Source organism: Gallus gallus, chromosome 4 (genome assembly GCF_016699485.2).
Source record: "Gallus gallus isolate bGalGal1 chromosome 4, bGalGal1.mat.broiler.GRCg7b, whole genome shotgun sequence".
NCBI classification, from domain to species: Eukaryota; Metazoa; Chordata; class Aves; order Galliformes; family Phasianidae; genus Gallus; species Gallus gallus.
The window spans coordinates 50,435,035-50,457,579 of NC_052535.1; the positions used below are offsets into that span (position 1 = coordinate 50,435,035).

The 22,545-nt window shown below is 38.9% G+C and overlaps 2 protein-coding genes across 2 annotated transcripts in view; one reads left to right on the forward strand and one right to left on the reverse strand.

Moving 5' to 3' along the window:
* RASSF6 (Ras association domain family member 6) overlaps positions 1 to 22,545 on the reverse strand; it is a 114,820-nt gene that overhangs the window by 54,900 nt on the left and 37,375 nt on the right. The window contains exon 2 of the mRNA XM_015276397.4: positions 18,398 to 18,566. The gene's annotated coding sequence lies outside the window, so the exon portion shown is untranslated. The remainder of the gene's footprint in view (positions 1 to 18,397; positions 18,567 to 22,545) is intronic.
* IL8L2 (interleukin 8-like 2) lies at positions 8,389 to 11,564 on the forward strand. Its single transcript, NM_205498.2, has 4 exons — positions 8,389 to 8,525; positions 9,301 to 9,436; positions 10,079 to 10,162; positions 10,731 to 11,564. The coding sequence occupies exons 1-4, from the start codon at positions 8,465 to 8,467 to the stop codon at positions 10,759 to 10,761; spliced, it is 312 nt and encodes a 103-aa protein (NP_990829.1). The 5' UTR covers positions 8,389 to 8,464; the 3' UTR covers positions 10,762 to 11,564.

Sequence of the window (22,545 nt, forward strand, 5' to 3'; positions counted from 1 at the left end):
GCATTTACACAGACTGAACCATATTCCTTCCTTCTCCATAGGTGAAAAGTGTTTCAGAAGCTGGCTAGAAATGATATTACAGAAATGTATTTCTGTTCAGCATGCAATTACAAGAAGCCTTTCTTAGGAATTAATAACAATTCTCACTAGAAACATGGTTCCAGTTCTCAGATCCCCACCACAAACCAAGAGGAGCACCGCAGCTCTTCTGACTTGATGATTACCTTTGTCAAACCTGGGCTGTACTTCTGTGTTGTTTCTGTTCTACCAATATTAACTCTAAAGCCAGAAAAGGACTAATTCTCCTAGCAAAATATTTTTACATTGCTTTAAAATTCTTACATGGCTTTAAAATTCAGCCAGTTTCCTTTAACTACCTCCTTTTGCCTATCAGTATAAAAGAAAATAAACATGAAACATGCACAGTCCATTTCAAATCAGAATGTTGTTAGGGACAGAGAACTGTATCTGTACTGAATGATAAAATCTAGTGCATGCACCATGCTCCTGTTCAGCCAACTTCCATCCTACTAAATTTCACTTGTTTTTTTTTCTCTGGTTATTGTTGCAGCCTGAGTACATTGAAATCCTTTACTGGGCTTCTGCTAAACATCTGAATGCTAAGGTCTTCTTCAGATGCAGACGACAAGTAGAAACCTTGTTAATGTGTTATCATGGTAAGAATTAGAGAAAAGACTGTGAATTAAACTGGCCTTACAGCCCAGTACTGTCCCAGTGTTTGTAATCAGCTACTTCTAAATCAAGTTAAGCTATTAAGCTGGGAGTTGTCAGTGTCCAGAGGGCACCTGTAAGCCCTAATGCACCCACCTAGGTCCTTCACCCATTCACCTGCCCACAGGCCCAGGAACCTCATTTAAGCTTGGCATGGAACTTTCATTCTCTTTCTATATTCTTGAAGTGTTGCTCTCCAGCTTAGCCCCTGCCATGCCTGTTCCTGGTTGTGGACTCTGCTCATCCAGCCAGTGACTCAAGGCCTCATGTTCTGGCTTGGACTTCAACCTGCATCATCACTGAGACACCTGCTGGAGTGTTCAATTCCTGGTTGAACCCTGACTGCTGACAGCCTGCCCTGCTGGCTGTGGAGTCCCTTATGTCTCCTTGTCCTTTGAGGAGAAGGTGTCCAGCACTGCTCCCTGGCATTAGTTATCATTCAAAATACTGTTTTCTTCCCTAGGTTTTTAAAATGTCAAATCATTGGCAATATTTCCATGTGACTGAAGGCCTTAGAAATGATGTTAACAAGTTCAAGTATAGAATTTGTATACCCCTCCTTCACGTCCCATGGAAATAGCAACTTGTTCATCAAAGAAGTTTGACTTCTACAGTCATCCTAAAAGAAGATTGTGTAGAATGACAATGTTATTTTGTTTCATTATGGATGCATGTATTGCAAATGAACAATAGCATTTGTTGCATATGGTAACACTCCCCTCAAAATTTATGAAACAAAGTTATTACTAAGATAGAGTTATAAATGAAAATGCTATGGGGAATCAGATGAAAGGCCTAAAGATCTAAAGGGCAGATAACCATTGTCAGTTTCATCCATAACTCTGAAAAGTTCTCTTCCAACATCAGAGGCGTGATCTCTTCTGCCCTGGAAACTGTGCAGAGTCCTTGCACAAAGCTCTGAGCAGACAGTGCATATCAGTCTTCAGTATGACTGCATGCTGGGAAGCTGTGGAGATAACTGTTTAACTCTTGGAGCTCAGAGAACTATTCTGTCAAAAAATGCCTTTTCTCTGGCTGATCACAATTTCTGTTACTGAAACCAAATCAAGGAATAGAAAATAACCACAGGACGTAAATAAAATGTTACATTGTCAAGATACAGTAATTTCTTATGGAGTTGTTTACAAGTCTGTGTTCTAAATAGAGCAGGTGATGTGATGTTTCTCCACTGTGGGCAGAGCAACTCATGTTGACATACTGAGCCAGGTTCTTGTTAACTACTGGGAGGGAAATATGCCTCTGCCAGTAAGGTAGTATATTTATATTTGCATGCCATGTTTTATATATACCCAACCTTAAATTTGCACGAGAACAAGATTTTTTTTTTTCTTCTTAAAGTGTCCAGGTATCTTTTCTTTTCTGAACAACTTTCTCCTATTTGTGCTTTTATTCTTGGTTGTCAGGTTAATGGCAGTTCTTCCTTAAGGTAAGATTTACAGGGTGTGCAAGAGAATAAACAATAAATAGATGATCAGAGCAGAAAGTAGTAAAAAACATGTGTGCATAATAATATTAATCTAATTTGTACAAATGATGAAATTTTGGTGTAGGAAGTCTTTCATGCACTACAAGTTCTTGTAAGGTGACAACCAGCCTATGGATTAGAAAATCCCGCAGTTCTAACCAAATTGTCTTTTTGAAAAGGTTTCACAGCCCTCATCAAACATTAGACACTGGTGTTAAGACTTGGATATAGACAAATAACAGACAAATACATAGAAATGAAGGAAAGAACAAAAAAAAGTCAGCTTTTTATGGAGAAGGGAAGTGACCCAGGGATTCCTACACCACCTTGTGTGGAGTCCTATTTGGTTTGGCATTTCCACTATTGGTCTAATTAATCTAATCTCGAAGCTAATTAGCTACGAGATATGGTATTCTGATGACATCAATTGAAGAGTAGGAAAGACTAAGATCAACTGTGATGAACTGCTGAAGCACCTTAGGATATTCAGACTATGCAATAAAATACCAGATGAAGGGCAGTACATGAAATAGCAGAAGCATTTCAAAAAGGAGGAGAAATTCCAAAACTCCTATAAAAATGAGGCATTTTAGCCTGGTCATCAGGACATAGTTACAGACTTATATGAAGTTGCATGATAGAAGTGGCAGGTCAGGACTCAGGAATGAATAGCACTTCAGAACCAAACTAAAACAGAAAAAGAAACCCAACCCACATAAATATAATGTTAGGAGTTTTCTTTCAAAAGGAAGATACCCCCGGGCGAATATGATAGAAGTGAATCCATACCCATTTCTCCAAGAAAGATCCGTTCTTGAGAAAGAGGCAGAGATCCTTAGGACAGCTGTTTCTGACAGTTATAATAATGGGTAATACAGAGACCAAAGATGGCTTCATTTTCTATGTGTGCCAAGAAAATAAATTTTTGGAAGTGTATCTTTAAAACTGATCTCTTAACAAAAGATTTAAATGGCTGAGAGATGCCATTCACTGAAATTGGGAATACTAGTCACAAAGTGACTAAAGGAGATGAAGTGTGTTTAGAAGTGGCTTCAGCTGGATGATATTTGACAGGGTACACTTGCAGCAACTAGCAAATAAATATGTTGTGTGAGGTGCTCCATCATGTCTCATCAGCTGTTCTGTCAGCTACTGTCAGCCTCAGGATAGCCTAATGACAAACAACTAATGGTATTCAGAAAGAAGCAGATAAAATTAGTGATACTAAATTACTAAACTGCCTGTGTTATTTTTAAAGTGGTATGCATTGTACTCTAGTTTCTGCTTACGGATAAGAAGACTGACAGATACAGCAAAATGAAGGATGAAGAGCTGCAAGGCTGAAGCACAGCATGCCAACCTCTCTGTGTGCTGTCTGATGAGGGGCTCAGACTGAAATAACCTGCGCTACTTGAAAATATTCATGCTGACATCTGCAAAGCTTTGTTGGCTGTTGTTTAGGCAGAAAGAAAAATAACAGTTTGACATTTTAAGAACCAGAGATTAGTATGTGACATATATTGCCTACTGATCGCTTCTAATTTAATCAGAAGTTCCCAGGACAAACTTCTTCAAACGTCTTATATTTCCTCCCATCACTTCCTTATATTACTTACTTCTTATGTTTCCTCCCATCACTTCCTTATATTACTTCCATATTCTGTTTGGCAGGAAGAAAATGCTTCTTGCCACAGTCACAACAGGGAAATGTGACTAAAGGAGTAAATGCAGCCTTCATCTAGAAGATAAAATTCTAATTGCTGGTCCCTGCACATTCTCTAGTAGGATTTAGCATCTCCTCTGTTAATATCAGGCAGATCAAATGTATATAGTAATAGTTGTTAATATTCTACATTAATATTATCATGGAATCATAGAATCGCTAAGGTTGGAAAAGACCCACAGGATCACCCAGTCCAACCATCTGCCCATCACCAATGGTTCTCGCTAAACCATGTCCCTCAACACAACATCCAAACGTTCCTTGAACACCTGCAGGGTCGGTGACTCCACCACCTCTCTGGGCAGCCCATTCCAGTGCCTGACCACCCTTTCAGAGAAGTAGTATTTCCTAATGTCCAGCCTGAACCTTCCCTGTCGCAGCTTGAAGCCATTCCCTCTAGTCCTATCACTAGTCACCCGAGAGAAGAGGCCGACCCCCAGCTCACTACAACCTCCCTTCAGGTAGTTATAGAGAGCAATAAGGTCTCCCCTGAGCTTCCTCTTCTCTAGACTGAACAATCCCAGCTCCTTCAGCTGCTTCTTGTAAGGCCTGTGCTCCAGACCCCTCACCAACTTTGTAGCCCTTCTCTGGACACGCTCCAGGGCCTCAATGTCTTTCTTACAGTGAGGGGCCCAACACTGTACACAGTACTCAAGGTGCGGCCTCACCAGTGCTGAGTACAGGGGGATAATTACTTCCCTGTTCCTGCTGGCCACACTATTTCTGATACAAGCCAGGATGCCATTGGCCTTCTTGGCCACCTGGGCACACTGCTGGCTCGTGTTCAGTCTAGCATCAATCAATACCCCCAGGTCCATTTCCTCTACACAATCTTCCAGCCACTCTGCCCCAAGCCTGTAGCGTTGCCTGGGGTTATTGTGGCCAAAGTGCAGGACCCGGCATTTGGTCTTGTTGAATCCCATCCCATTGGCTTCAGCCCAGCCATCCAGATCCCTCTGTAGGGCCTCGCTATCCTCAGGCAGATCAACACTTCCAACCAGCTCGGTGTCATCTGCAAACTTACGGAGGGTGCACTCAATACCCTCATCTAGGTCATCAATAAAGATATTAAAGAGGACAGGCCCCAGCACTGACCCCTGGGGAACACCACTCGTGACTGGTCACCAGCTGGATTTAACTCCATTCACCGCCACTCTCTGGGCCCGGCCCGCCAGCCAGTTCCTTACCCAGCCAAGAGTGTATCTGTCCAAGCCATGGACTGCCAGCTATTATTGTATCATTTATTACTAGATACTTAACATTGCCAATGACTTCATATTGAATTGTATCAAATGAAATATTTTGTTTAGCCTACAACAGCCTTTTAAATGAAAACTACAATGAAGAACTGTTTTCAAGCAGAGATGTAACTATTATAAATATATACAGACACATAAATACATACTTGTACCATTGTATTTATAAATGTACGAATTAAAAGATAAATAAATTTTAAAAAAACCAATCCTGTTATCTTGTGATTTCAGAGGGATTCAGCAAAGTCCAACACTTGCGGTGATCAGACTAAGGGTACGTAACCATCTATATTTAGACACATAAGGGAAAAAAGCCCCATAAGTTGCCCTACGCTTTTTCCCTTTCCTTGTTATGACTTCCTCAATACACTAAGTAAAAAACAGATGTTCAGGAGACAGTCTGTTCTCTACGTATCTGCTCCCAGCAGGTTGCCTCACAGCAAACTTCCACAAGAGTTTGCACAACACTGTGCCCAGTTTTTGAGCAGAAGTGATTATTTGTCCCTTTAACACACCACAGGTCAAGTGGAATTGCTGCTGCCAGCAAGCCCTTTGCAGGGAAATGAAGGTGACTTCAGAAGACTAAAAAAGATGTATTCTTAATTTTACCAGAGAGAGGAACTTTATCAACCCAGTCGTTAGAGCATCTACCTTGAACTGAGGCAACCAGAAACAGTAAGGTACTGAAGCCCACCTCTGCCCCCATGGGGGCATCCCTCATGATGGTCTTTCTTGGTCACCAGAGTACTCAGGAATCCCTACCACACCACCGTATACCTTCTGTTTGCAAGTCCTTTGCTACATGTAAAGATTCCAAGTGATGCCAGCCAAGACCCTAACAAATTAACTTTTGACTTTTGTGTTCCTTACACAACACTTTGAGTCACGTAAAAAAAAGAAATAGTTTTTGTCATCCTGCAGCACGGAGAACACATCCTATACGCTGCCTTAAACACAAGCAAAGGAAGCATTTCCTTCCCTTTTCAGTAGTCTTTCAGTAATTGGCTTATTGCCTAACTTCTAGTCTCTTTATTACAGTGGCATGTTTTTAACATGGTTAAGCATGGAAGGTCTCTGCTCATAGCAGTATCAGCTCAGTCAGTGACATTATCCTTCAAAAGATAAAGCAATTCCATTCGCATAAGTCATCTCTGATGGTTGTTGGGAAAACACACCCAGCCAAAATCAAATAAAGGATTTGGAGTTCCCACATGGAGGCAGGGACTAGGATCAAATACTGGGCAAAGTGTTGAAGGAATACAGGGAGAACTTGGGTGAAGCACAGCACTCCCAGCAACACAGGTTAGGTGTGCCAAGAATTTGGCTTGATTTCACATCTCAAGCTTTCTATACCACAACATTTCTATTATATATCCTTCTGTAGTTTTGATGAAACTGTGTCATATAGGAAAAAAAGTGTAGTGAGAAGAGATGCTTTAGCTCTTGGAAAACATACCGGGCTTTTATTTCATTACAAACATCCTCCTCTTTTTGACTGATACTTGCTCTTAGCCTCAGGGCAGGGTTAATCATATAGGTGGAGCAGGCTCTTGGCTCCATTTTTGTCCTGGGGATTTTTTGCGGTTCTGTTACTGCCACACTCAGGAAATAGCTTACTCTAGCACTAAGGAGGGCAAAAAGTCACTGACTGTAATTGGGAATTCAAGGGGGATTTTTTCCCCTTTGGATGAATGGCATTTCAGTGCACACTAAAATTAGATAAAACTGCAAATAATGACAAAGAAATTGGTATCCCCAAATCAACTTTTAATTACTCTGTGTGTGTATACATACATATGTAGGGACAAAAAAAGCGATCCCTAAAGCAAGGAATCACCCAAACTTTGTTCAGAATAAGCTTGTTAGAAGTTGGACATAAACAATAAAACAAACATTCAGTATCCGCTATGATTCCTTCCTTTTTCATGCCTTCAGAAAACTAAACGTATTTTTCAGGAAAGCTCTGTAAGATATGCAGCTAAGGAGAATCACCATTTTCAGCCAGAAATGGTATCTTTTGTTGACTCAGTAAGTGGCTGAATAGTCAAACTTGGCTATATTTTTTCCTGGGCCAGCTGAGTTAGTGATGGGAAACAGATGGATTTTCCTTTTATCAAGTTAGTTCATGGCCAACAGTAAACAGTGAGTACAAGAAATTGTAAAATATTAAACATGCTGAAGATAGGTTTTTCTTAACTCTTCGGAGATGAGGAGAAATGCCTCTATAAGTCCACAGACCACAAAGCATGAAACTTTGAGGATGTGGATGACAAACAGCAAAAGTCATCATGGTCAAAAGGACAATATTTTTACAGAATCAGAGCAGAATAGCTTCATCTTATCACACACCAAATGGGTAAAAATATAAATCTTCGTTTATACGACAGATCAGCATTTGAGCCCAAGCTTTCCCTTGAAATGTCTCTGTTGCACAGTATTATTTCTACCAGCCACAACAAACAAGTACTCGATATTCATGCAACAAAGTTCCTTAACAAGCATGTCTGCAGCAGTACCATAACATTTACTATTATTTCCCTGTGTAAGACCTAGCGTTACCATAACTGAAAGAGAAATGGGTTATTAACAATACTGACACTTATAAAGCAAACAAAAGCAGATGTACTCAGTAAGTCTTGCCGTTGCATTTGCAAAATGCAGGAATTGTTTTCACAGTTCTTTAGAATTAAATATCCATCAGGATGCTTTTAATACTGCACCCTCAGTTCCTTTACTGAACAGAAAAAAAAAAAAAACTGGAGAGGAATTTATTTTGTATGGCACCACTTCAACAGAAATAAATACAAAAAAATTAAAACCAGCAACACAAAGTCAGTTATTATCACAAAGAAACAAAATATAACATAATAGAATTACAACATATATATAAAACCAAAGCCATCAGAAACTTATATTGCGAAATAAATACGTACATTACAGAAAAAGCTAAAATTTACAAAAGCCTACAAAAGAAACTAGTCTGCATGGGCATTATTTACATGCTTTAATAAATTAATACGTTATATTATTTGCAGCAGAATAATTCATCATCAGCTAGTCTATTTCACAACAGTCATGTGACTCATTTTTACTACATCTGGGAAATTCCTCTAACGCAATTTACATGCTAGCATAGCTCTGCACACGGGCACAAAACTGTATAAAAGCACAATGGGTCTCCCTGTTCAGACATCAGCAATCCTCTGACAGGAGAGATCACAGCTCCACAAAACCTCAGCTCAGAAAACAAGCCAAACACTCCTAACCATGAACGGCAAGCTTGGAGCTGTCCTGGCCCTCCTCCTGGTTTCAGCTGCTCTGTCGCAAGGTAAGTGAATCCCTCCCAGTACCCACAGGACTGCAGCACTATCTTGGCACTTGCTGAGATGTGTGTCCTCAGAGAGGCAGCTTTCTGCTAGTTTCTGCAAGTTCATTTCTTTTGAAATGCTTTCAACAGTTTTGCTTCAGCCAGAAATTTACTACTGTAGCTCTTGTACTGAACAGTTACTGACATCTTGTGGGAAATATTTTAAGGATGCTAATGAAATTAACTTTAGTTCTGTATTTCACTTAAAATGTAATTTGGCTAGAGACAGGATCTTCTTTAAAAGTGTTTGTAAGTTGCTCTACCTTCCCACAAAGGGCAGTATTATCCCACTCAGTATTTCATATTTCTTACTTAATGATCATGCTGTTTCAGGCAAGCAATCTACAGCTGCAAGTGGGAAACAAACAATACAAACATAGCAAAGACAGGCCTCAAGTAAGGGAAAAATAACAGGGCTCTCTCTTCTTTATACATGCCAGCATGTCAATCCAGATACTAAAAGATGCAATTAATTGTACTGTGTTGTCAGTCAGTACAAGTAAACACAAAATACATGGTTTTACTTTAAAAAGACATGTTGATGTAATTTTAAATGTACTTGGGCCATCAGCTCCTCTGAAAAAAATAAGCAACAGATTTTTATACTGTGAGGATTTAGGCACCTTGAACAAATGTAGGACTTCAGCATGCTGTTAAAACAGAGCAGCCATGCTCTCTGGCTGATACAGTAATGGTAACTGTGTCTCCAAGTGCAATCTTCCTTTTGTGCTCATAGGTAGGACGCTGGTAAAGATGGGGAATGAGCTGCGGTGCCAGTGCATTAGCACTCATTCTAAGTTCATCCACCCTAAATCCATTCAAGATGTGAAGCTGACGCCAAGCGGCCCCCACTGCAAGAATGTTGAAATCATGTAAGTAAATCATCTGCAAGGGCCTCTCTCCTTCCAACCTACATTTTGCTGTGGCTGGGGGCTTTCGCATAGTCTCTCTGAGCTCGTATATACCTGAAGTGACCATCAAGAACTCAATAATCTTAAAGATCCCTTCCAATCCAAGCCATTCTATGATTTATCTGTCACGGGATCTATTCAGTATTTGTTTTATGGTGGTAGAACATGAGTTACAAAGACTAGTCAGTTCTTAATGAATGAGGTAATAACTTAGTTTATATCCTGCATTTACTAGGCAGGCAAAACTCCCAGTAAAATAGATCTGTGACCATCTCAGAGAGAAAAAAGTAAGCTCCCTCAGGCAGATTTATGGAAACATTGAAATTGGTCTGGTCTAGAATAGCACAGAGGTGGAAGTAAAATGCTGCAATCCATATACTATCAAAATTTCTTTTGTCACTGGATGTTTCACTCTTGTTCTAGAATCCTTATTGTTGTAAGCAAATTCTAAACAAATGCCTATATTTATTGAGGAAAATTTTGAGGACTGTGTGAGTGTTGTGAGCATAGGCACACAAGCTCTAAACATGCAGTACTATATTCTGTACATAAAACAAACCCATGTACTGGTTTTCTGACTTTTCTTTCTTCCTTGTTTTGCAGAGCTACTCTAAAGGATGGAAGAGAGGTGTGCTTGGACCCCACTGCTCCCTGGGTACAGCTGATCGTAAAGGCACTTATGGCCAAGTAAGTCCCATTCACTCTCAGATTGGGCGCTTAAGTTACAAACCTCCCAAAAAAGCCAACTTGTGGGGTTTCATAGTGTAAATTTCCATTTTCTCTTACTCAGAGGTAAAGAATGGGGAAACGTTGCTTAATTATAGAACTGGGCTCTTGTGTGGGCTCTTCTGCAGCATTCTCTTTCAATGACTATGCCACAAGTAAACCTTTGATAACCAGCAACTCCATTTGGAGGAAAAGGAACACCTCATGAATAATGGGGCTTTAAAAAAATTATCTTCCCCTTACTTTCAGTATCCTATATAAATAATTCCAAATAATTTCCAAGTTAATGAATTCTTCGATATGACTGAATGCAGAAACTCATGGTGCAAAAGGCTCCTATCTGGGCACCGGATATGCAAACACTGGCATGCCAGTAACTACTCATGAAACATTATTCTCTCTGTGCCTTGAGACAGTAGATAGAGTTGGAAACAGATCATTTGCTTTTAACTGTTTATGCAATGTTAAACCACAGCAATTGTCCTCTGAACCACCTTCTAAATTACCCTTTTTCCTCACCTCTTAACAGGGCTCAGCTCAATTCTGATGCACCACTGTGAGAAAATTCCAGACAGGAAAAATCCTCAGAACTGCTCCTGATTTCTACTGGGAGAAACATCCGAAGAAGGCATCATGAAGCATTCCATCTTCCACCTTTCACATCGGTGCCTCATGTTAATTGCAGATCCTTGTATCTATTTATTTATTTATTTAACTGCATGTATTTAAAAAAGTCTTTCATAATGGTCAGTGCTGTGGGATTCACTGTCCAGTGAAACTGAAGACACTGAATAGCAAAAGTGCTTGCTAGGGGAAATGAAGATCCCTTGGAAGCCACTTCAGTCAGACACAATCAGTTAAGTGCAATGCACTTACAGCACAGCTTGTTTGTATTAAGCCCTACTGTGTTGCTATTACAGCAGCAAACTGGTAATTCCTCCTGCTCCCCTGGAGTGCTCTAGTATGTTGTGTCAACAACAGTTTCCTAGTCAGAGTCAGCTCATGCCGACTGCAGACTGTGTTTAAAAACTTCAGAAATCTAACCTGCAGAATCTGTAAGACTGTGGGTTTGGTATTTATTATGATTTCCATGGTATTTATAAATATATTTATTTACTAGTTTCTATACAAGATGGAAGGAGATGATAACTTGTGTAATTTCTACTGGATTTTCTGTTCTTAATGATGAATACTTAAGAAACATTCACATACCCATTACTTTGCATAAGGACTTGGTTCTATGTCTAATACGTGAGTTATTCAGCTAATGGAAAAAAAACTACAGCATGCATACACAGAATTTGCTTGTGAGAATGTAATTACCTCTTACAATATATTAATAAATATTTTATTTAAAAAAAAATCTATTTTCATTTGCTTTATTTAGGAAGTTTTTTTTTCCTTTTTTGCCATTCCAACCTGACTTCTGGAGCTAAAATGGCAACTGTTGTACTGTAACTCTCTGTTATGGTAACGTAACATTACTGAATGCAATATCAAACTCCAAGATCTGGGAAGAGGGCAGCATAAAATGCTCAGCCTTCTCTCTTCAGGCAGTTCCCAGGCACTGGGGACTGCCGAGCTGTAGGTTCCTTGCTATAAGTAAGCTTTACCCTCAGGTGCCTAGCCCTTTACAATTATCTGAAATCATCAGCTCAGTGTGCAACACTACACAAACAAAAACCAGCAAAGTGCTGGACATCATCACGGAAGGAACTGAGGATGACGGAAAGAGGTTATTGGTTTGTTGTTGTATATGTAATTTCTGAGTGCTCACTGTGTGGCTAAGATTTCTGCAGGTTGAGAAGTAGGTACCTGGAAAAGTATTGGTGATGGTGAAAAGAATGGAGCAGGAAAGACTCAAAATGTGTTTCAGTTAGGAGAGAAGGCTAGGGAGAATTTGAGCAAGGTTTACAAAATAATGTAGGCAACTGAGGACATGACTGTGATTCATCACATCCTACTTTTTCAGGTGCTTGATGAATCTTGTGGGTCAGTGTAATACAGGAAAGAGTACATTTTTACACAGCATATAGTGGCCTGCTGGCAAGAGGCACACAAATTCAGATACTAAAAGGAAAATCAAATGATATACTTCTCACATCCCACAACAAAGGGCCAACTCTTTGCCACAAGATCACAAGAAGATTCAGGTCTTGTCCTGTTTGATCTAGGACAGGGATCTGAACCCATATAGGAAGGAGATCTAATAGGCTACTCTGCACATACCTCTTCAAGCATTTGCAAGAAAAAAATAAAACTTCCCAAGATAAAACAAAATATACAACAGAGATGGACTACGCTGTAACTCCAGATACACAATTTTTCCAGTGGGTACAGCAAAAAAATGGTTAGATTTCTGTGGTATAAGAGGCAAACAAATAGATGAAAGAATCCTTACTCATCAAATCCTGTATGTGCTCCTTCTGAAGTAGTCAAAAATCATTTTCCTTATCCAGTTATATACTCTCTGTGGCTGAAATACCTTTGAAAGAGCTTGCAGCTTTGACTGAATGTAAGCAGCAGCATGACAAAACTGCAGTTTGTCTAAGTTGGATTAAGCTGCCTGTTAAAGCAACGGGCAAGAGAGAAAACTGTGGTATGATGGTCCTTTTAATTTTAAAGTAGTATTTACCTGTTTACTTGAGGAATACAACCTTTTACTTCACCTTTACTTGTGGTTTGGATATTTTTAAAAACACCAAAGATTTTTGGCATATAACTTTGTGAACATAAAGTAAGAGAGCTGTCTTCGGCTTGCTTCCTGAAGATGTTGCTCAGTGAAATAGATTTCTGCCCTCTACACAACCCATATTGATACAAGTTGTAACAATATTATTAAACTTGCTATTGTTCACTGATGAATATCCCTGCCCTGCAATGTGTACAGATAACAGAAAGAGCTGTGTCTCTGAACCAAGGAGATCTGTATCAAGGAAGTAGGAGGTCCTGCTTGGAATCGGTCACTGAATGTTTGACCTACTTAAGGGAAACTCGTGTATCATAGAATGGTGTGGGCTGAAAGAGACCTTTAAGATCATCTAGTTCCAGCCCACCTGCGGCAGGCAGGGAGGACACCTCCCTCTAAATCAGATTGCTCAAAGCCCCATCCAGCCCTGCCTTGAATGCTTCTGGGGAGGAGCTTCATTCACAACCACATCTTTGCTATTCAACCTGTTCCAGTGTCTCACCACCCTCACAGTAAATAATTTCTCTGAGAAACTTCTGCATAGGTAACATGCCTCTTGGAAATACTTCTTGCAAAACTTTTGTGTAAGCTATGCAAGATAGGAGGATTACCCCCATGCATCCAGCACTTATATTAAAGAATGTCTGCTTTCTGACATTCCAGCTCGAGTCTTAGAGTTTCCCGATTGACTGTCTTATACTATCGATATGAGTTTGAGGTGTTCAGCCACTTGAACTCTGAGCAAGGCACTGTGTGCCCCACAGTTATTACATCATGCAGAAGTCATGGGAGAAAACAGCACCCCTTGAACATCTGTCAACTATTTAATTGTGCATGTGCACTTGTGTGTATATTTGCACGTGCATCTGTATAATACACTGCAAAGCTGAATAGGTGGTAAGGAAGATTCAGAACATTTGCATCACAATGAAAGAAAGGACTCTGAGATTTCCTTGCACTCAGCAATATGTTCATCTTCTCCTTTTGCCAATTGCATGCAAGCCTCTGCTCCCCTTGGTCACTTAGTTTAAATCTAAACTGTACTTCTACAGCCCTGCCAGAAGGCCACTCAATGTTATAGCAGCTGTCTGCATTCATCACCCTCCACTGTTTCTCTCCTTCCATCTTTGTAATTAAACACAACAAAGGTAATTAAGTGTCCTTTCTGTCATCAGCTGTTTTCCCGTTCCTTCATAGCAACTCTCATTTCCTACTTTCACCAACAATCTCATTCTAGTGACAATACTACCATAACAACAACCAAACAACAACTTTGCATCATTCCCCTTTTCTTCCTACTCTTCCCTCCCATGGCTGGCTGCTGTATTTTCACTCTTGTACCGTACCTCCATCATGAAGTGAATTTGTTCTCTCAGGTTTCATGTTTCATTTCACATGTATTTTCTTAAAATACCAGAATCACATTACTCTCTAGTGTTTAAGTATTGCAAACCATCGAGGAAGTCATTGAAAGAAATACTGGGAAATCCCTGAACAAACACTCTAAATTCTTCCTTAAAAGAATAGAGAATACAAATACTGGCATACAGGCCTCCTCTTTCCTGTCTGTGCTGCAATATTGCCTTGTACAAACATCCTGGTTATGCATCAGGTGATTGATACTTTCTCCATGTTTTACTTTCTTTTGTTTTACGTATTGCTTCCCATTCTGGAAATTTTTTCATTTTTATGTTGTTATCACTTAATAAGGGAAAATCCCAGGAAATTTACACAGTGTTCCCTGATATTGCACACTGGTTCCAAGCTTTGCATTTATTCTTCTTTGTAAGAAGAAATTATGACTGATGTCACTGGAAAAGGTTCTGTTTGAAATCAATCTTCCACAGACTTTTCAGTCAGCAAATAGATTTTTTTAATTATTATTTCTATGTGCAAAAGTGGAACAAGAATTTTGTCACCTGTAAAATTAAGCCCAAGTTAGGCATTGTTGAAAACCATTGTGAACATTTATTTTTAATACTAAATAAAGTTACTTTTAATACTTCTACTTAGTCTCAGCCAGCATATAGATGCCTTCACCATTTCTGTGGAACTCTAGAGAGAAAGATGCTATGAGCGGAAGAATGTAGATTGCAGGCTGAGAATCTAAGTGTAACTTGAGAATTACAAAAGGAATAAGCTTTTCCTTTAATCTGGCCTAGTGCCTAGCAAAAGTTCAAGTCCAGGCTCTGTTCTATTACAACTACATATTTACAACACTTATGATACCTCTACAATGACTTTTCTTCAAATTCATCATCATTTTTGCCTACTCACCATTCTGTGACAATGAAGTTTCTACTGTTCAATCACGTCTTGTAGAACTACACCCATCTGGTTGCCCTCAACATTACACGTATGATTTTCTCTTATTTCCTCTTTTTTACTTCATAATCTCTTTGTAAATGTTTCCTAGAACTCTAGTTGACTTTTCTGACTGGCATAAGACATTGTACACAGTTGTCTAGAAACATCAGACATATGACACTCAGATCTATCTCCTCAGCAGCAATGGCAAAATGAAGATTTCTCTTTTCATACAGATACAGTTAGACTGCAAGCATAAATAGGATAACTGATATGGTTATGTCTTCCCTCTAATGAAAAAGGCAGCATGCTGACAGCTTTCTACAACTTTTTGGAGGAAGATTTCAATATAGCACAATAATTTTCTTCTGTTCATAAATATCTGTTTTAACCAGTAATCAACCTCTAACAGGTCCAATTGTCTTATAGCTTAAGAATTTAAATCCACGAGGAATGTGATTTTATTTATTTATTTTTGAAAGAAACATATATTACGTTGACCAGGTCCCACTTACCTGTATCTCCAGTGACTCAGCCAAGAACTCTAGAAAAAATGCAAAGACTTTCCCTCCTGTGGGGCACACTGGCATCTCCAGTATCAGTCTATAATTTTATTCTATTCTCTACTGGAAGATAGAGAAACTAGAAAAATTCTAATATGCTCTTCCTTTCTAGATCACTATTTTTCATAAATGCACACCTTAAAATCTGTGAAAGCAGGTCATTAGACAAGCAACTTGTTTCAAAAGCACATTTGGACCCAATGAGTTGCTTTTCCTGCAAAGATCCTTCAGTTTTTGGAGAAAGCAATAGAAAGAAGTAAGCAGCTTTTCTAACCAAGCTAACACATGCAAAAACCAAATTTTAAGAGCTGAAGCAACACTTGCACTGAGCTGCTGAGACTGAGGACTTCCAGCTTTATCTTGCAAGCATTTTCTGGACCAGTAAAAGTGCCATAGTATGTATTAGACATACATGAATAAGCCTACCCACTTAATTCACCTTCTTGAAAGTAAAGCTTGTAAAAGATTTAGAATCCAAGTAAGGAGAAACACATGCATTTTGTGAAAACAAACTGCCCTCTTCCATGCGCTTACAGGAAGCTCTCTTTATAGCAATGAAGTATTAACAACACCAAATCACTAACAGAAGACATTCTTGTCCCATGAACTAAATTCTAAAGCATTCAGTGACAGATGATTGATGGTAAGATTGCACATACCTGTGAAAGGTTGGGTCACAGCTGTTTCTTTTTACTTGATACAGACCTTCTATAGAGAACGAGAGGGCAAGAGAATGAGCTACTGAGTTGAAGCAAAGTGGAAGCATCAAGAAAACAACAAACATCACAGTCAAAAGGGGAGATCTTTAATTGGAAGCCAGTACCTGTTTCTGGTTATTTGGGAATTCACAGCTACCTGCTGTGGGTTAGGAGATAATTAATTATGCAGGCAATAAATGAATGCCTTATGTTTCTCCACTTCAGAGAGATTTAAAAGAGAAGTCATATACACATATACTAAATATAGCAAACCAACAAATAATGCAATTGTAATTGTTATCTGCTAAAACCCAACCAAGGACATGTGAGAGAACGATTACTGTATTTCTTCCCACACACAGAGATTCAATGTGAAATCATCCTCAGACTAGGCACCTGAGATTTCAGCCTCTGCTGATGTTCAGCTTGGGTTTTTCTACTAATCAAAACCACATAAACAGTAGGTGAATCAAAACTGAAACAAAAATTCACTGGGGCAATTAAGGTATCTAAATCCTTAGGTAACTTTCAGAAGAGCAGCCAAAATCCATTTGCAAACAGAGATGTATGGGATGCTTCTATTCATCCAAATCACCTGGGCTGACAAGATATGATTCTTGTTCAGGAAAGGAAAGAAGTTTTAACAGAAAGAGGACTTACTTATCTGTTTAGGTAAGCCATTCTTCCCTTATGCTGTGCTTGAATCAAACAAAATGGTCCTCTACACTTGATTTTTTTTCATAGGTAGAAAGAAAACATAGAAATTGGCATTATTTTGCATACTTGGGAGTACAAAACATAATTCTGGCATTTCTGATAAATCCATGTATCCCAGGAAAAGCAAAACTGCGAGATCTTAGAACAGATTAACTATTGACTTGCTGAGAATACAAAATGGCAAGCAGGAATATGGAAATACAGTCACCAAGATAATGAGTTACAGAAATCAGTAAGTGAAACTATACTGTTGATACATTCTGCATGGATTCTTTAAATAAATTTCTCAATATTTTTTTTTAGTTTACATTTCTGTCCTCAACTAGGCTTCTAGTGTGAACCATAAGTTCACTACAATCCAGCATGACGTGCCACTCACATGAAAACTTTATCTTCTGCAACATTTAGGAACTTCCATTCATAAAACCCACTAAATAACATGAAATACAAATTCTGAGGATGTAGTATACAAACAGGATGAATTATGCTTTCAAGATGTCCATAAGTGTCTGGAATAAGAGACACCTGCATAGATTGAAATGTCTTATCTAACCATGAATGGCACTGCTGCTGCCCTGACTGTTTCCTGGTATCACTGCCAGTGTGCAAAAGTGAACAAATTCTTCAAACTCTTATGACTAAAGCCTTACCTATTAAAATCTGAGTGTGTGTTCATATACTTAGGCAGTGACAAAAACACAGAGATGATTATCAGTTTCAACATCCTACAATTCATGAGAAAGCTACCAATGCTGCTCAGTGCTTACTCTGAACAAAAACATAGTGAGCATCTAAAGAAACAGCCCATTCATGTTAGAAAATGATTGTTGTGCAGTATTTTTTACTTGTCTGACCTCATTCTGATGGAGGTCAGATGTCCCTCTATGTAGCATTCACTTGTTTTTGTTTTTGTTTTTTTTACTTTGTATGACAGGCAGTTTGGTTTGAGTTTGTTTTTCTACGGTAGCAATTATTCCATATAATAGAGAATTGTACAAATGAATGAAGCATGTATAGACATGCTTCGAAGCGATAAAAGATAGATATTTGCAAAAGCATTAATGAAGATCTAATACAATATGACTTAACACAGTTTGTAGTTATAACAGGTTCCAATTACTGAAAATAAACATTTTCATTTTTAAACATTGATGACATTTACAAGGATCAGAGGCAATAATTTGATCAACATGTGAACAGTTTTGACAACTACATGCCTTACCATGTCCAGCTGGAGAGATGCTTTGGATAATAGCTTCTATTCCATTTCTCTTTCACATGTCAGACTTGGCATGACTTGGCTGTGAGATCCGGTATCACAAAAAACGAACTTCCAAGCCCATTCCTCATGAGGGCATTCAGGCAGCAAGGCGAATCCACAGCAGAGCTCACTGACAAGTGAGAAAGCCATTTAAGTGCCTTTTCAAAATTCCTTTTAGTTGCCATTTAAAATACCTCGTTACCAAACTAACCTATATTTTCATAACGCTCAACCATTTATATTTATTCTCCAGTAATAGGGATTACATATGGATGATCACCATAAAATTTTATATTCTACAGTACATACATTGACAAGCTTCTTTTAACATTCAAAGCAATTATTTTTACAAATTTAGAGGCTCATAATTTAGCTGGAATGATTTTTCCTCTCCTGATTCAACACATTTTGATTCTTACTGTCTCATTTCTATAACTATTCCTTTTTGCATGAGAATTTGGCTGGCAGGTCAATTTATTCATATACATGCTTATTTTGTTTAACTGCTAAAATGTATTGCAGGTAATGTGTCTACTAAGCATTTGATCTAACCTTCTTCCTTCCAACAACTTGCAAAATTTTCCTACGATAATATGATGCATACAAAAAATATGGACATGTTTACTTTCTGAACTGTTCATTCTTAATTTGCACCTTTCTGGAAACATGAATTAAATGCATTTGTAGACACGCATGGCTTCTGAGATACTAGGTTAAAAGTCAAAGGACAGTGAGTAACACTACATAGAATGTCATGTGTTAAGGTGAAATCATACTGAAACTAATAGAAATAATTGCTGTTCTTCATTAGTAATAAATTTATGAACATGTAAAATATTTTCCAGATGAACAAATTAGAATTGAAAGCACATTTCACCACAAAGACATATGACAAACTTATGCAACTAAAGGGTCATCACCATTGATGAAAGCTTAGATAAGTAATATCCACTTCCAGCAGCTCCATCTAAAATGACAGTTTTTAGATCACTTCCCAACTCCTGAGACTGCATAAACGATCCAGCTGCACCCTGTCTCCCTATCAGGATGACATCTAGGTTTCCATCATCCCCTGCCACATTCTGATCTCCATGGGAAATGAACCTGGACACACAGGGAGCAAAATCAGGCACCATGCTGGAAAACATCTCCTTCCCGTAAACTAGAGAGCCATTCGGACTGAAAAACATTGGAAATACAGTCCTTAGAACACCGTAGGATCACTCTGGGCTAATTGCTGTCTGGAAAGAATAGTGAAAGCAAAGTTTTGGCACGTACACCCTGGTAAAAACAACACTGTGCTATCTGAGTAAGTAGAATCAATGTCATCAAAGCATTATCTGAGTTCATTGTGATTTTCTCCTGTTTCCTAAATTTACACTCCAAATCCAGAATTTAAGTCTGCCACTCAGCTCAAAAGAAGGTGATGGTATTTTCAGTGCCCAGTAAGTAAACTACAATTTCTGCAGTGAACCATGGAGGGAAATTCTGTGGGATAATCCAAAAACTAACTTGTACATATGGTCCTGGGAAGCAGAAACCTGAGCGCATGGACTCAGTGTCAGTGAAAGGGGACAACTGTGCACCTCAGAATAAGTCCTAGAATCTGGCATATTACGAAAATACTACTTAGGGATCTGACACTTGGAAATCCCTCAGACATTGACCATCTACTTGATAACAAGATGTCAAAGCAACTTTACAAGTAACAATGTACATTTAGAACTCCAGAAGAAAGGAATTTTGAAGATGTTAAAAAAAAAACAACAACCTTTAAAAATGGATCTTTTGTTTTTCTGAGATCATATGGGATGAACAGTTGAGGAATGAAATATACTTTGTAGCACTGTTGGAGGACAAATATTGTATAAGGAAACAGTCTACTGATATATAAGTAGAATAATTGAGGTCAGTAAGATCTCATGAGTGCAGTCAGCTGTGTTTTGCATCTGAAAAAGAGATGAGCCATTTTTTTCAGTACTTTATAACATGATGGTGTCCTTTCATCCTCTGCCTAATATCACCTGCATCTAATTTTCAAGTGCTGAGACAGGATCATCTAAAACATATGTTCATCCAGTATGTCAGAAAATGCCATCAGCTGCAGTTGTCACTTTCATTCTGAAAAACTGTAAAGCACATATGATTTCAGTTTAACAGGATACTGTCATAATTGCCATGCCGGTGTGGATTTGGCAACTATGCCTATTTGTGCATGTCCCTAACTTGTTTCAGTACCATTCCTGGTTTTCCACACCTCAACTCTTCATAAACAAGAGCACAGCAGAATTCCTCCTTGCAAGCCATTTTCCGTATGTTCAGGAAACCTATTATTAGCATGCCTTCAAGAAATGAAATCTGGAAGACGTTGCATATTTGAATGTTAACTCCTAAAGAACCTCTTATGCCATCCAAGAAAGATATGGAATGTGATTTTCAAGTAAAATGTAAATGAAATAAAGAAAGAGTAACTAAAGACAACACAGGACCCTTTAGTAGCATTTAGATAATTATACAAGAGACACTGTGCAGACAAAGCAGTTTGTATTTCCACACTCAGTGCAAAATGGAAAATGAACTGCAGAGGACAACCTTGCAGAGTACCTGAGAATATTAAGAATATTGCACTGCAGCTGTAATGGCACACAACCCTTCCACACAGCAGCCTGCCACTCCACCCTTTGCACTGAAAGCTCTGCTGGTGATTCTTTGTCAGTCCCTTTGCATCCCAGTAGCTTTGCAGTTACGGTGTGTTTGATGTAATGCAGAGACTGGTGTAATTCCAGAGACTGCCTGAGAAAATGCAGGGTGTCAGTAAACAAATGTTTGGCTGGAGACGTTTCAGGTTTTTGCTTAGGTTTAATTGTTACTCCCCACTGGTGGGAAATCCGTGTCTGTTAAAAAAAACATACAGACAAAAGCCAGGGTGGGGTGGTGACTTGAAGCTACTGCTCATCCTCCCTTAGAGGTAAACCAATTGAAGTTCAAAAGTCCCATCCCCATGTTTGGCATGGGAGATGCAAATACCTTCAGGCTATACATGGATTAAGGTGTAATTATACAGGTAATCAAGTGACTACTACCTCACACATTTTGTAATTCAAATATAGGATATGAGAATACTGAAATGCTCAGAAAACATGATCAAAAAGGCTTGGAATCAGGCCTCAAGTTTTCTAGTTCAGATTAAGGCCAAAACATTAAGCCAAAGGGAAAAAACAAAACAAAACAAAACAAAAAAAAACAGCAAAAAGGACTCCACCAAAACTGTTTCAGGCCCATATAATCCTCCTGTGACTTAGCAGGAGCCTTGCCAGTATTCTGCTAAAGCCGTGTGTAAGGACTGTGTGGGTCACCCTGCTCCACCATGTCCCAAGCTAGAGAGGCTGGCACAGCTCAGCACCTGGCTTTGCATGAATACTTTTCTGGCTGGACATCAGTGTGGGAAAGGGAGCACATGTGTGAAACACGTAGGGATAGCAGGCTGGCAAGTGCTCGATAAACTCATACACAAAAATGCCCAGTGAAGATGAAATTAGTGCAGTAGAAAAACAGCCATGATGGCTTCTGGCAGCTGCTGAACAGAAGTGGGGGAAAAAGCGAGACTGTGATATCCAGAAGACAGAGTAGGCTCAAAATAAGCCACAGTGTTTTAAAACAGGGGCTGGAAGTCTTCCAAAGAAAACTAGAACATATCTGTGGTTAGAGATGAAGACATTTTTGGAACAGCAAACAGTACACATTTGCTCTGAGGGAGAAGGCTAGCTTCAGAGTTCCCAGTCCAGAGCAGTGCAGAAAATAGGGGGGAAACAAGGAAATTGATTTTCCCCTCAAAATTGTAGGGAACCATAAAATTTGTTAAACAGTCAGAATATTATAGTGATTAGAAAAAAGAAGGACATTTATGATAATACAACAGCTGGCCTCTGTGTTAAGGCTGACACTGTGAATGAAGAGCCTATTCTAAGAAATGTTTTCACCCATGAGGTTTAACAAAACAAGCCAATATCAAGAATGGGCGAGAAAGCAAAAACATGATAAGAAGCAGATAAGAAAGAAAGAAAAAATTCCTCTCATCTCAGGAAAGATGGAGACCCCCTAAGTAAAGG

Coding starts and splice junctions, on each gene's coding strand:
- IL8L2 (NM_205498.2), top strand. CDS start 8,465: ATGAACGGCAAGCTTGGAGCTGTCCTGGCCCTCCTCCTGGTTTCAGCT. Junction 9,437..10,078: donor TGCAAGAATGTTGAAATCAT/GTAAGTAAATCA, acceptor CTTGTTTTGCAG/AGCTACTCTAAAGGATGGAA. Junction 10,163..10,730: donor GTAAAGGCACTTATGGCCAA/GTAAGTCCCATT, acceptor ACCTCTTAACAG/GGCTCAGCTCAATTCTGATG.